The following is a 15,693-nucleotide window of genomic DNA, read 5'->3' on the forward strand; positions in this document are numbered from 1 at the left end:
AACTTTCTCAAAATCACTGGGATATGTTGAAACATTCTAGAGTTATTGTCAGATAAAGTGACACAAGAACAATTGGGACAATAAGGGACGTACTAAACTGCATACTGGGATGAAGGGCTGCAATGCTAGACTCCACCACTAGATGGCAGCACATTTTTCAAATGCAGACCAGGGTATAACTATTGTTCTGTATGGGGATTATGGGTGAAATATCACAAATACACATGCCCAGTAACATATTTCATCTACTTCTGATAGGAATATGGGTATAACTATTGTTCTGTATGGGGATTATGGGTGAAATATCACAAATACACATGCTCAGGAACATATTTCATCTACTTCTGATAGGAATATGGATATAACTATTGTTCTGTATGGGGATTATGGGTGAAATATCACAAATACACATGCCCAGGAACATATTTCATCTACTTCTGATAGGAATATGGGTATAACTATTGTTCTGTATGGGGATTATGGGTGAAATATCACAAATACACATGCCTAGGAACATACTTCATCTACTTCTGATAGGAATATGGGTATAACTATTGTTCTGTATGGGGATTATGGGTGAAATATCACAAATACACATGCCCAGGAACATACTTCATCTACTTCTGATAGGAATATGGGTATAACTATTGTTCTGTATGGGGATTATGGGTGAAATATCACAAATACACATGTCCAGGAACATACTTCATCTACTTCTGATAGGAATATGGGTATAACTATTGTTCTGTATGGGGATTATGGGTGAAATATCACAAATACACATGTCCAGGAACATATTTCATCTACATTCAATAGGAATATGTGTATAACTATTGTTCTGTATGGGGCTTATGGGTGAAATATCACAAATACACATATCCATTATCATATTTCTTGTACTTCTGATTGGAATATTGGTATAATTTGTATTCTATATGGGGATGTTGGGTGACATATCAGGAATACATATGTGAACAATTTTCAAAAAGAATATGAGTTGTGGCTGGTTGGCCACAGTAATGATAGTTGTTGGCTGCTAGGAGGCCATATGGACACCCATCCCAGCAGCATAGGGGTTAATCTATTGGGTGGGGCAATTTGGACACTGTTGGGAGGGTTATTTGTTGGCCCTATGCCCTCACAGCAGTGTAGTGCATTGCTCCAGGAGGGAGCTGGACCAGGAAGTCTGAAGGGTCCCATGCAGGCGAGAGAGACCTGTGGGCAAGGAAAATTATTGGGGCATGGGGCCCAAAAGTGTTTGAACAGTGCTGTAACTGAGCCGTATCTTTTTCTGTTGAAATAAACCTGGCAGGAGCCAGAATTACCTTTTAAAACCCTTGTGAAGTGTCTTTAATTGAAGAGTGCCATCCGCCTGGAGACGCTAGGTGGCGATCTCGAGACTGAAGTCGTCACACGGTATAAATATTTTTACTGGGAATTATGGTTGAAATACAATGAATACACATGCCCAGTAACATATATGATTTACTTCTGCTAGGAATATGGGTATAATTGTTCTTTGTGGGTATTATAGGTGATATATCATGAATACACATGCCCAGTGTCATATTCGATCAATTCCCGGTAAGAATATGTGTACAATTATTGTTTTATATGTTGATTATTGGTAAAATCTGATGAATTCACATGTTGAAACATTTCATTAACTTCCGGTAAGAATATGGTTATATTTATTATTCTATATGGGGTTATGGTCAGAATGCCATGGATATACAGATCCTGTAACCCATTTGCATCTGACAGGATTACATGTCCATTGCCTTCTCCCACCCCGGGGAGATGTGAGCCCTGGCATAATAGGTTCTTATTAGATAGGCCGGCCATGTCAGAGTGATGAGCAGTCTTGCACCATACTTCTTGCTTATATACCTATATTATTCTCAACACATTGTTCTTTATAGGATGTTGGATCTTTTGGAGGGTTTTATTGGTTACTTTGGTTTGTTGACATCAATAACTTTTAATGGAGATATATAGAAATTTTTTTAAACAACTTTTAATAAAATAATAGGTTTTATCTTAACCAAATAATTTGGAAATGGAACATGTATTTTAGTGTATACTGGTCTCTAGGTTAATACGAAGGCCATCATAACAAATACAACAAAATAGCTTTCATGGAACAATAAATTATCCTGCTTACGTTCACATATCTGATATAGGACTCGGTATTGCTTCTTAGTCAGTAGGCAAGGCATAATTGAATCTTATGTGCCTGTTTTCCATCCAGGTTCACTTGAATGGGAATGGAAACTTTCATATTGTTCCCCGCTATACAGGGCAGATTTTTTTTTGTGTGTGTCCGTTTTCTGTGCTGCCACTATCATCCTCTGCTGTGCGTCGGAAACCCGGGTCCAGTGTGTGGCATATTTCCTTCTACTTCTTCAAGAGAATTCTGACCTCTGCCGGAACACTCATGTGGAGGGGTGGACATCAAGGGTGGATGATGTCTGCCTGACATAGGTCACAGACATCATCCTCCCTCTCCACTGCAATAGGGATTGGCGGTGGGCAGACCTACCCACCCCTCTCCCTCTGCCCTCACTGCCTCCCTGATTGCACAGTTTAGCTGTGCCACCGTCAAAAAGTCCTATGTTCAGCACATTCGTTCCTGATGTACAGAACACACATTATGCCAATTCAGAGCCTTTATACACTCTTTACTGTATTTTATGGGCACTTTTGGAAAATTGTGAAAGTCTAAAGTGCCCATAAAATACAAATTACTTGTAAAATTCTGGATTCCAGGCTAAAAATATCAATCTTCCTTGTTTTTGATCTGTTTAAAGAGTCTGTGTACTTTTTACTTACCTGTCATTTTCAGCTCCACGCCATCCTCCAGATGCTTGAATGTAGATGAAATATGTTCCTGAGCATGTGTATTTGTGATATTTCACCCATAATCCCCATACAGAACAATAGTTATATCCATATTCCTATTGAATGTAGATGAAATATGTTCCTGGGCATGTGTATTTGTGATATTTCACCCATAATCCCCATACAGAACAATGGTTATACCCATATTCCTATTGAATGTAGATGAAATATGTTTCTGGGCATGTGTATTTGTGATATTTCAGTCCATAATCCCCATACAGAACAATAGTTATACCCATATTCCTATGAGAAGTAGATGAAATATGTGCCTGGGCATGTGTATTTGTGATGTTTCACCCATAATCCCCATACAGAACAATAGTTATACCCATATTCCTATGAGAAGTAGATGAAATATGTTCCTGGGCATGTGTATTTGTGATATTTCACCCATAATCCCCATACAGAACAATAGTTATACCCATATTCCTATGAGAAGTAGATGAAATATGTTTCTGGGCATGTGTATTTGTGATATTTCACCCATAATCCCCATACAGAACAATAGTTATACCCATATTCCTATGAGAAGTAGATGAAATATGTTTCTGGGCATGTGTATTTGTGATATTTCACCCATAATCCCCATACAGAACAATAGTTATACCCATATTCCTATCAGAAGTAGATGAAATATGTTCCTGGGCATGTGTATTTGTGATATTTTAGCCATAATCCCCATACAGAACAATAGTTATACCCATATTCCTATGAGAAGTAGATGAAGTATGTCCTGGGCATGTGTATTTGTGATATTTCACCCATAATCCCCATACAGAACAATAGTTATACCCATATTCCTATGAGAAGTAGATGAAATATGTTTCTGGGCATGTGTATTTGTGATATTTCACCCATAATCCCCATACAGAACAATAGTTATACCCATATTCCTATCAGAAGTAGATGAAATATGTTCCTGGGCATGTGTATTTGTGATATTTTAGCCATAATCCCCATACAGAACAATAGTTATACCCATATTCCTATGAGAAGTAGATGAAGTATGTTCCTGGGCATGTGTATTTGTGATATTTCACCCATAATCCCCATACAGAACAATAGTTATACCCATATTCCTATGAGATATTGATGAGATATATCACCAGACGTGTGTAACCCCGATATTCTACACATAATCCCAAATAGTTACAATCTTTTTTCCCTGGTTCTATTATTAAACTTTAATCCAGCCGTGTGGATGTTCTGATTCATTTTAGTATTTCCATTGAATTCCCTCTGATTTCTTTCTATATTACAGGTCAAGAGTTAAAAACTCCTGCTTCTTCTAATCCAGTATCAAGGCCAGAAGTCATTTCCTGGTCTGCCTTTGAAAAATGTGCTGCCATCTAGTGGTCGAGTCTAGCATTGCAGCCCATCATCCCATCATCCCAATATGCAGTTTAGTACGTCCCGACAATAATATGATATTCGGCTGCGCTGCTGTAATGAAGAATCCTTAGGACCAAGATGAGTTGAATGGGTTTTTATTTCTACAATTCATTTCAATGCTGGACAATTTTTTTTTTCAAGTGAGAAAAACAAATGCAACACACATTCTAGATGTGGCCATACAAGTGATTTATAGAGTATAGAAAAGATATAATTCATTGGGATCACTGGATTTTCTCTATCTTTTTATACATCCTAAAATCTTGTTTGCTTTTGCGGCTGCAGCTTGACATTGAGTACTGCTGCTCAGCTTACTTGTAACCAGAATACCCAAGTTCTTCTCCTGTTCTGTAGTCCCCAGTATACTCCCATTTAATGTATATGCAGCAATAGGATTACTCCGTCCTATGTAGGTGCATTACTCTACATTTATCTACATTAAACCTCATCTGCCAAGTGTTTGCCCATTTAGTCAACTTATCCAGATCGTTGTGCAATATCGTATTGTCAAGATCAGATTTTAATATCCTACATAGTTTTGTGTCATCAACAAGGTCATTAATAAAGAGATTAAAAAGAATTGGTCCTAACGTGGATCATTGTGGTCCCCACTGCTCCTGGCACAGATCCCTGGGGTTGTCCCCACTGCTGACTTCATCCCATATAGTGACTGCACCATTTACATCCCGGCACTCACATGTGGTCAATTAATCTCGTTTATTTCCATATCTCAAAACTTTTCAGATCATCCAGAGCCTTTGTAAATTGACAAAGGCTCTGGGTGAGCTGAAACGTTTTGGGATGTGGAAATAAACTAGATTAATTGACCACATGTGAGTGCCGGGATTAGTTTTTGCTGGACACATCATTTCTCTTCGTGCACTACTAAAGTATTGCAGAGTACCGACCGCTTTTTGAACGTTATATTGCACCATTTACATCAACTTTGTTTCCTATTATTTAATCCAATTTTTTACCCTAGTACATATAGTGTCCCCTAGTCCCTGCTTCTGAACCTCCAGGCTGTTATGTAGTATAGTAGCCGATGCATTTGCAAAGTCCAGATCAATCACCACATCAGCCATCCTCCAATCCTGTGGCACTGACCCTGTTACAAAAGAGTCTGAGAAGATAAAATACAGCGGTCTGTCAATTACTGAGCTAAACTCCCTCAATATCCATGGATGAATACATGTAATCTCATTGGCTCTAATATGCAACTGCTATATATATATGAGGCTTTTTTGGCTGGCCGCCATTCTAGCTATAGTCCCATTCCCTGATGAAATATGTTGGGGGGACTTGTGCTCCAGTAAAAACTGTTCTATCCGCCTTATACTGTTAACACTCCAGCGTGTCACTAAGTGATATTTTGGCAATTGCCTCTACACTATATTAGAATCAAAACCTACAAAAGACAAAAAATATCTCATACCCTACCATCATTATATATAAATGTAAAGCAAAGTTGCATATGAAATATAGGGTACTTAGTGAACTATTTTTGATCAAAAAAAGTATAAAAGCCGTCCCACCAGCGACAAGGTGACCCTAAATTGGGACGGTCCTACACTGTCTATATTAAAAACCTTACTGTATATCAAAGTTGAAGTAATGCATATAAAAGGGTAGACAAATAGAACCGGGTCCCAATATCGGACCACCTAAGCCCGTGGTAAGCTACATATATACTAACCAGCTCAACAAGGGGGATGCCACACCCTTAATTTGCACAGAATGCAAACAAGACAAAAAACCAAGCAATGTGAACTGAGGTCTAAGATGGTACACATGCAAGAAATGGGAGCATGTTCACACTAGCAAAAGGATGCATCTTTTTGCTAGTGTGAACATGCTCCTATTTCTTGCATGTGTACCATCTTAGACCTCAGTTCACATTACTTGGTTTTTTACTATATTAGAATCGTTTAGGCAATGTAAGGACAAAATGTTTGATGTTTAGTATTACCCCACTATTTTAATTCTTAATAAAAGTTAAGTTTTAGGACTTGTTAGTGAGGGTTCTTGTTGTGTTATCCCAAATTGTAAATAATTGTAATTTATAATCCTCCCAAGCCCTTACAAGATCTCCACAATTTGCTCATTGATATTGGATTTTTTTCTATTTATATTATTGGACTATCATGAGTGTCCAAGCACCCTGAGTTTACCATACACCTACAAGATGAGCTGGGCTTTTAAATATATTCTATTCAACAGTGAACTGTTGTGGCATCTCATCATCACCACTCAGTGTGTGACTGTAAATTCATACATCTGTGATATACAGCAGAAAAAGCACCTTTATTAGTTGCTTTCTTCTTCTTATTTTTAACTTAGTGCCAACAACCAAGGGAAGTATTAAACCACTCATTGGAGATTTTGCAACTAAATCCAAATTCTGAATTCAAGGTTTGTTTCTGTTTATAAATGATAGTGGAATCCCCCTGTTTTGAGAGCTGCCATTTTTTTAATGATAAATCTCCCTAATTCTGAAACTTAAACACAATGTTTAACTGCCAAACTATGAGTGTTGTTTAAAATGTTTTGCGCCCGCATTGTTGCATCAATAGTCTAATATTAGATGCCTAGGCACGCCACTTGAATATAGCGGGCACGTGGCCATGCTTGCTATTGGTACATGATTCTACCTAGATTTTTCGAAGACTTGATAAAAACCATTTGCAATTAATTATTTTGAGATTAGCAAACCACTTGCAGACCCCCCCAATAAAGGATAATTTTCTGACTTCTATATCGGAGGTCATTACTTCTTCACATTCAAAATAGTACACCAGTTTTGTCTCCCTAATTAAATATATAGGTTTTTCATAAGCCGTCCAAAAATTATATCTTCTTTATTTAGCAAAGTGTAAAGCACCGCAAATATTGATAATTGCTGTATCCAACCGTGTAAAAATGCAACAGTTTCTTCCGTTTGCACTGCCTGCCTATAAATAACAGCAATGCATGCATCTGCCTCCCTAAAAATGTTCAATTTTTGGCTGTACAATTTTGGTAGCCTACAAAGTCTGATATTACAGTAGGTTGTTAAATCTTCTGTTGGTTATCTCTGGTTACCATCCATTTTTCCCCAGCCAGATAGGTTGAAGTCATTTGGGCATTAAATAGGCTGTGTTTGCATTATAGAGGTCAAATTGACTCAATTGACTCCAACGGGAACTCGCGGATTTCTATGAGTATTTTCCAGGCAATTTGGCACTTTTTATTTGCGTAAATGTATTCACTGCAAATCTAAATTTTAGAGAATATTCGGCAAATTCGGATTTCAGATGATGGAAGCAGTTTTCACTTAGAAAACATTTTTAGTATCCACACATTGATTACTCTTAATTCTAGGTACATCTACACTTTATATCTCCTCATATGTTTCCCCTTTATTATCACCAGTAATGCTTTGATGTTACATTGGCTCATCTTCTTCTCATTCAGGTCCCTACAATATTAGATCCTCTCATTGAAAATCTATACAAGAGAATTTTTCTGATTAATGCTTCCAAGGATGGATAGAGAAAGGGTCAAGATGGCGGAGAGGATATTACACCTCACCCTAGAGGTCCTCTTCCGGCTTACTGAAGAGGTGAGATATTCTGATGACGTCACATTACATCATTCTTATCTATGGGAATAACAGATGGACAGAACTGGAGAGGTGAGGACTCTGGAAATGTCTGTGGTGAGATTTATTAATGTGTCTCTCCATAACCAGGATTACACAGTAGTGAAGAAGACCTCTAGGGAGCACTGTCAGGACCCTGCGTCTGAGGAATGGGGAAGACCCCTGAGCACAATCACAGGGCCCCCAACTCACCCCCTGATACATGAGGTTATCAATGACCAGAAGATCCTAGAACTCACCTACAAGATGATTGAGCTGCTGACTGGAGAGGTGACACTGCTGGGAATGCTGGGACATTTTACAGTAACACTATTTAGGGATTGGGGGATGATGGTATCATTGTATGTGTCAGGTTCCTATAAGATGTCAGGATGTCACAGTCTATTTCTCTATGGATGAGTGGGAGTATTTTGAAGGACACAAATATCTGTACAAGGACGTCATGATGGGGGTTCCTCAGCCCCTCACATCACCAGGTAATAGACAGGACTAAATACACGCGTCCTATAATTATCTGTATGTAAAGAATAAATTCAGTCCCTGTATGTGTCTCCTCTAGATTTATCCAGTAAGCGGACAACACCAGAGAGATGTCCCCGTCCTCTTCTTCTGCAGGACTGTAAACAAGAAGATCCCAATGTTCTTCAGGATCATCAGGTAGATGGAGAGAAGGTGTCATGAGATCTTCCCTATGATGTGTAGACGGCTGTGAAGGTCTTGTGTTCAGTCTTGTTTTATCCACCAGTATTATATGTTTTAAACTTTTGTAATGAGAGCGGTGGAGATGGCAGGATTACAGCTGATCATAGATGTGACTTCTCCATCTGTCTGTGACTTTTACAATATTTGTTTCAGGGTAAAGATCTGACACATATTAATACTACAGAAGCATATATGAGAAGTGATGAGCGTTTTAAAGATGAGATTCCTACAAGTGACTACCCAGGTGAGTAGTAACCACTAAATGTAGAGAAGTCACAGATTATGCATCCACATAGCCATTTTTTCTCAATAGGATATCTTAAACCCAGCTACACTGAGGAGCAAAAGGGTAACATTGTTTTGAACTGTTGACTTTCATGCTCCTTATCTCACCATCCACTGCTGCTTTGAACTTGAAACGACCATCATCTTGGCTATCTCATACATAAATTTGACTTTAGCATATGATTACCGTATATTCCGGCGTATAAGACGACCTGGTGTATAAGACGACCCCCCTACTTTCCTGTTAAAATATAGAGTTTAGGATATATTCACCGTATAAGACTACCCCTTTTCCAACGCATACCAAACACCGGTAAAAATTAAAAAAAAACAGATTTGAATTTAACATGGTCCTTTTTTAATTTAAATTCTTATGACATGCAGGTATATAGCAGGAAAACTGTCACTCATAAACATATTAATATAGGGGGGACCCCACGTCATTTTTTGGGGGGGTCCCCCATTCTAATAGCTAGTAAAGGCTAGGTATTCAGCTGGGGGCTGATATTAGTAGCCTGGGAAGCTCCGTGGGTATTACCCCCTTCCCAGACTTCAAACATCTGCCCCAGCCGTCTGCTTAACCTCCGCTAGAGACTATAATGATGGTGGATCCCACGCCAATTTTCTTGTTAAAAAATCCTTTATTTTAACACTAAATGACAATTGAGGGGTTAATAAAGATGCAGTCCCTAAATTATTATTAATTTTGTAATTAATTTTTCCCAAAAATGTTGACGTGGGCTTCGCCATATTTTTGTGTCCAGCCAGGTACAGCAGGCAGGAACGGGCTGCCCCCAGCCACCAGCTGCCTATTTGTACCTGGCCGGACACAACAATATAGGGAAGCCCTTTTTTTTTTAATTATTTCATGAAATAATTAAAAAAAAAAGACGTGGGGCTTCGCCCTATTTTTGTGTCCAGCCAGGTACAACTAGGCAGCTGGGGGCTGGAATCTGCAGCGCAGGGAGACCCAAGCTTTCTGGGCCCCCCCCGCTGCAAATTGCAGTCCGCAGCCACCCCGGAAAATGGCGCGTTCATAGAAGCGCCATCTTCTGGCGCTGTACCCAACTCATCCAGGGCCCTGGTGCGGTGGCTCACTGGGTAATAAAGGGGTTAGGGCCAGCTTGGCATTATCAGCTGGCCCTAAGCCCGAAATTCATGGGGTCACGCCAATATTAGACATGACCACCATGAATTTCTAGTAAAGTAATTAAAAAAAACACAACACCCAGAATAAAGTCCTTTAATTGAAATAAAGACACAATTTTTTAATGTTCTAAATTAAACCATACTTACCGTCACGCCCATTCCAGCTGAAGCCAACGATCTCCTGCAATAAAAGTAAAATAATAAAGCAACCTCATCCTTACCTTTCCATGGTTCCCAGGACCGGTCCAGCTCTGCTACATTCACATGACAGGCTGCACCGCAGCAGAACGCTGCCGTTCAGCTTGCCATGCGGCAGACACTGAGAAGCGCAGGCATGCTTGTGCTCCTCAGTGTCTGACTGTGACGGCATCCAGATGAGCCGAGATCATGTCCAATGAACTCGGCTCACCTCATGCACGTCACTGACAGCGTGGGAAAATTCTCCTGCTCCCCGCATGCGCAGTAGAAGTTTCCCACGCTGTCAGTGACGGACGTCCAGGAGGTGAGCTGAGTTCATTGTCGGCTCATCTGGATGCCGTCACAGCCAGACACTGCAGAGCGCAAGCATGCCTGCGCTTCTCAGTGTCTGCGGGATGACAGGCTGGATGGCGGCGTTCTGCTGCGGTCCAGCCTGTCATCTCGATGTAGCAGAGCTGAAGCTGTCGTGGGAACCATGGAAAGGTAAGGATGATGTTGGTTTATTATTTTTCTTTTATTGCAGGAGATCGTTGGCTTCAGCTGGAATGGGCGTGATGGTAAGTATGGTTTAATTTAGAACAATAAAGAATTGTGTCTTTATTTCAATTAAAGGACTTTATTCTGGGTGTTTGTGTTTTTTTTAACTTTTACTATGGGGTTAGTAATGGGGGTGTCTTATAGACGCCTCTCCATTACTAACCTGGGCTTGATGTCAGCTGGCATTATAAGCTGACATCAACCCCAACCCTATTACCCCCTGCCACCGCACCAGGGCAGCGTGGAAGAGCGAGGCTAAGTGCCAGAATTGGCGCATCCTATGGATGCGCCATTTCTGGGGCGGCTGACGGCTGGTGTTTCTAGCCTGGGAGGGGGCCAATATTCATGGCTCCCTTCCTGGGCTATTAATATCAGCCCCCAGCTGTCTGCCTAGCCTTTGCTAGCTATTAAATTAGGGGGGACCCCACGTCATTTTTTTGGGGGGTCCCCCATTTTAATAGCTAGTAAAGGCTAGGTATTCAGCTGGGGGCTGATATTAGTAGCCTGGGAAGCTCCGTGGGTATTACCCCCTTCCCAGGCTTCAAACATCTGCCCCAGCTGTCTGCTTAACCTCCGCTAGAGCCTAAAATTAAGGGGAACCCCACGCCAATTTTTTTTTAAATAAATCCTTTATTTTAACACTAGATGACAAGTACAGTAACCAACACTATCACTGTACTTCATATATATGTGACTGACATGTTTCTATCTATCTAATCTATGTGTGAAGCTCTATTCTGTCTGTTATAAATTGTCGGGTACCGCTGCTGAATTGCCGGCCGGCTTTTTTAAAGAGACGGTGCATGAAAACACTATTATTTGTTTTAATAAATCCTTTACACTAAATGACAAGTACAGTAAGCAATACTGTCACTGTACTTCATATATATGTGACTGACATGTTTCTATCTATCTAATCTATGTGTGAAGCTCTATTCTTTCTATTCTAAATTGTCGGGTGCCGGCTTATGCCGCTGCTGAATTGCCGGCTTTTCATATATTGTCACAGAAGCGATGCGAACTTCCCTGCTCCGGACACAGCGCAGCGCTTCTGTGACAAGTGAAAGCTGTCGGCACAGAAGCCCTGCGCTGTGTCCGGAGCTGGGAATACGCAGCGATGTGTCAGTTTCAGCACAGAAGCGCTGACTGTCTGGACCTACCGCCGCCGTATTTTAACTCCCTCCACCTTATATTAATTCCGACATGGCAGGGATACGGCCACGGCAGCTTATTAACACCCCCAGAGTATCCCCGCATGTCAATTTCTGAAAGTTCAAAAGCATTACCGGCGTATAAGACGACCCCAGACTAGACAGAAGATTTTTCAGTCTTCAAAAGTCGTCTTATACGCCGGAATATACGGTAGTTATGCAGATTCTTGTCATGTCACTCTTTTGCAAAAATATTTTTATTCCTGTATACTAGAAAATACAACCTGTTCTCACATTCCCTAATAGCACAGTGTGTTATCAGCAGGGCTGTGCAGTGGGTAAGCCAAACCTGCGACTCCGACTCCTCAATTTCCCTTACTCCGACTCCACGACTCCGACTCCCACATATATTGCTTATATTTAAGTGAAAAATTTATTGTACTACAATGTGAACATCAGACATTTAATCATTTTTATGATGCAATAATCAAGATATTTAGATAGAATATAATGATGGATAGATGGAGGGATGGATAGAGGAATAGATGGAGGGATAGAGTGTGATAGACAGATGACAGCTACAGACAGCAAATAGTACATTGCACATATCGCACATATAGTTCACACACATTGTACAGAGAGCACATAATAATCACCTACAATATTAGCATTAGTTACCTTCCTGTGACGGAGATGAGCAGTAGTACTTTCACTCGGGGCCCAGGAATCGGATCCTGTGCAGGGCAGGCACCCCTCCCCCTCCTCTCTCTGGTGAAGACAGCAGAAGACAGGACAGAGGAGGGGAGATTGCCCCCTGCAGTCTGGAGATGTGCAGGACGGGAGCACTGCAGCATACAAGTGAGTTTTCATAGGTGCGTGCCCCTGCTTCTAGGGGGGGAGGGCAGCTGCCCCCCCTGCCCCTCGTTGGCTACGGCCATGATTCACACACACAGCGTTTTTGCGGATCCGTTTTTTGCAGTAAAATGCAGTGACTCTGGGCATCCCAGCAAAGTCAATGGGTTTCAAGATATGACATTCAGACACATCGTTTTGTGAGGATCCGTTTTTGGGCTCAAAAACTGATCCTCACAAAGAATGAGCATGTCAGTTTGTGCGGCGTTTTTCTAATCTGCTTTTGCTATTGAAAACATTATCTATGAGCTCAAAAATCTTTCAGGTGATGCGTTTTTTAGAAAAGCTGATCTGCTTTTGCAGCTGAAAAACGTATCCTCAAAAAGCGCAGCAAAAACGCTGTGTGTGAATGTAGCCTTAGATCAGGAATAAAACAGCCATTTATAGGACATTTCATAACTTTCTCAAATTCCTATGAAAAAATATTCCCCACAAACTGCATTGAACTACTGTACCCAATTTATTATATATTTTAGGAGTCGAAGTCGGTCCATTTTATACCGACTCTGACTCCACCAAAATGAGCACTGACTCCGACTCCACAGCCCTGGTTTTCAGGTTGATTCCCAAAGCGAAGATTTTCCAAGAAAAGAAGCAGCAGCATCCAGCTCATCATTTGAGTGCCATGACAGTTGCAAGAATACAAAAATAAGTTCTTCCATCCATTTGAAAGCCAAGAGGTGGACGTCGGTTTATCACAAGGTCTATCAGTTTTGGCGTGACAAACATGGCAGTGGAGGTGTCTTATATGCTTCATAATAGTGAGATCACAGACGTCCAAGCACGTTACACAAGTCTGCAATGATTCGAAAAAAAGGTGAAGAAGCCTCGACTTCAATTTTGTCATAAGAAGTGTTTGCTCGAGTTTGCAAAAAGTATGAAAAGTGGAGAGTAGAAGATTGGAAATGGATGATTTGGAGCGATGAGATGAAAGTCAATAGGCTAGGCTCTGATGGGTGAAAATTGGTCTGGAAAAAATAAAGGAAAAAGGGGCTAGTGGATCGACAAATTATAGGAAGAGTTTGGTGGAGGAAGCCTGATATGTGATTCTTTCACAGCCAAAGGCGTTGGATACTTGACTAGGATCGTACCCTACAAGACGAGTTACTTCGTACATTCGAGTACAATGGGTATGAAAAGGATGACATAGTGTTCCAGCAGGACAATGACCCAAAGCATATATCAAGATTGGCAAAGAAATGGTTCAGTGACAAAGAAGTAGAGGTACTGTATTGGCCCTCACAGTCCCCCGACCTCAACCCAATTGAACACTTGTGGGTAGAGTTGAAGATACAGCTGTATACATATTCAAGTAAGTCGACCAGTATGCTCCAACTTTGGGAACGTGTAGAAGAGACCAAGATCAGATTTTGGTCGAGACATGTTTGAATTGGATTTACAAAATACTAACAAAATAATAAAAATTTAAATGTAAATTTTTAGGAGCAAAACAGCAACAATGCAGTGACATGATAAGAATCTGCATAACTAATCATATGCTAAATAGTTTCAAGTCAAATTTACATATGAGATAGCCAAGATGATTGTGTATAAAATGATGGTAGTCTCCTGTTCGAAGCAGTAATGGATGATGAGATATGAAAGTCAAAAGTTCAATACATTGTTACTCTTTTGCTCATCAGTATATCTAATTCTGAAATTGGGGAGGGATTTTATCTAGGAGAGTTCTGGTAAAGCCATTTCATCAGGTGAATGTACTTGAACAGCCTTATAAATAAGAATAAGGCTATGTGCCCACGATGCAGAAATGAAGCAGAAAATTTCTGCATCTCCCTGGCAGAAAAAACGCATGCGGATTGTACATGCGTTTTTCCTGCGAAATACATGCGGATTCACATGCGTTTCCACATGCGGATTGCCAAGCTCTTTCAAAGCGATTTTAGCATCACTTGGAAAGTGCTTGACAACTAGGTCACACTATATAAATCCATGCAACCAGCATGGATTTATATAGTGTGACCCAAGAGAATGGTTAAAAATAAAAAAATAAACCTATACTTACCTTCCGATGGCCTGGCATGTGTTGCTGCGTTCCTTCCTGGCTGCCAGCTGATCACGGGACACTGCACTGAAAGACCTGCCGTCACATGACTGTGACGTCACCGCAGGTCCTTCAGTCCTGCCCGCAAGCACAGGGAAGGAGACCGAGGGCCGTCGGAAGGTGAATATAATCTTTATTTTTTATTTTATTCTTGTTTTTACAGTTTCTATGGTACCTGGGTGTGGAGGAGAGTCTTCTCTTCTCCACACTCGGGTACCATCCGCACATTAGAACGCGCCAATTATGCAAGTACAGATGCAGTCTTGTGGAATTGGCGCGTTCTAATGCAAGTCAATGGCGGCGAAAACGCAGCGCTTCCGCAAAATAATTGGTAGTGCTGCGTTTTTTTCCGCAATGATAATCCGCAGCGGAAATTTCACAGCACATGCGGATTATCATTGGGGAACATTGCTGCCCTTCTACCATGCGTTTTTAAAGCGTTTCCGCAGCTGCAAAAACGCTGCGGAAACGCATTAAAAACGCATCATGGGCACACAGCCTGAGGATAAAGTATGCCCAAGCTTTCTGCTGGTACAAGTAATGTGTAGACTTTGGGAAAAGGTTCAGCTCTGTTGATAACATTGATCCCAAGGAGACGTACCGTATTTTTCGTATTATAAGACAAACTTTTTTTTTCTCAAAATTTGGGAGGGAAATGGGGGTGCGTGTTATTATCCGACGTGAACTTACCTGGGGAGGGCGTTGGAGCGGGGTCACAGGAAGCTGGGTCGCTGCTTCAGGAGGCTGGCGGCGTCCGCAAAAGT

At 40.9% G+C, this 15,693-nt stretch overlaps 1 protein-coding gene across 7 annotated transcripts in view; it reads left to right on the forward strand.

The window, feature by feature from the left end:
- Positions 1-15,693, forward strand: part of LOC141271900 (uncharacterized) — a 53,614-nt gene that overhangs the window by 3,126 nt on the left and 34,795 nt on the right. For 3 of the 7 annotated variants that reach the window (XM_073682119.1, XM_073682118.1, XM_073682122.1), the window contains exons 2-6: positions 7,747-7,894; positions 8,024-8,203; positions 8,286-8,409; positions 8,493-8,590; positions 8,789-8,879. In XM_073682119.1, the coding sequence (XP_073538220.1) occupies positions 7,805-7,894; positions 8,024-8,203; positions 8,286-8,409; positions 8,493-8,590; positions 8,789-8,879 (583 nt within the window). In that variant the 5' untranslated portion in view covers positions 7,747-7,804. Of the gene's footprint in view, positions 1-4,162; positions 4,434-6,633; positions 6,706-6,777; positions 7,654-7,746; positions 7,895-8,023; positions 8,204-8,285; positions 8,410-8,492; positions 8,591-8,788; positions 8,880-15,693 lie in introns of those variants that run through there. The other 4 variants (XM_073682116.1, XM_073682117.1, XM_073682121.1 and 1 more) reach the window with 4 other exon arrangements.

The sequence above is a fragment of the Phyllobates terribilis genome, unplaced genomic scaffold (genome assembly GCF_046119375.1).
Source record: "Phyllobates terribilis strain yellow unplaced genomic scaffold, ASM4611937v1 Scaffold_5__5_contigs__length_657084704, whole genome shotgun sequence".
Taxonomy (NCBI): Eukaryota; Metazoa; Chordata; class Amphibia; order Anura; family Dendrobatidae; genus Phyllobates; species Phyllobates terribilis.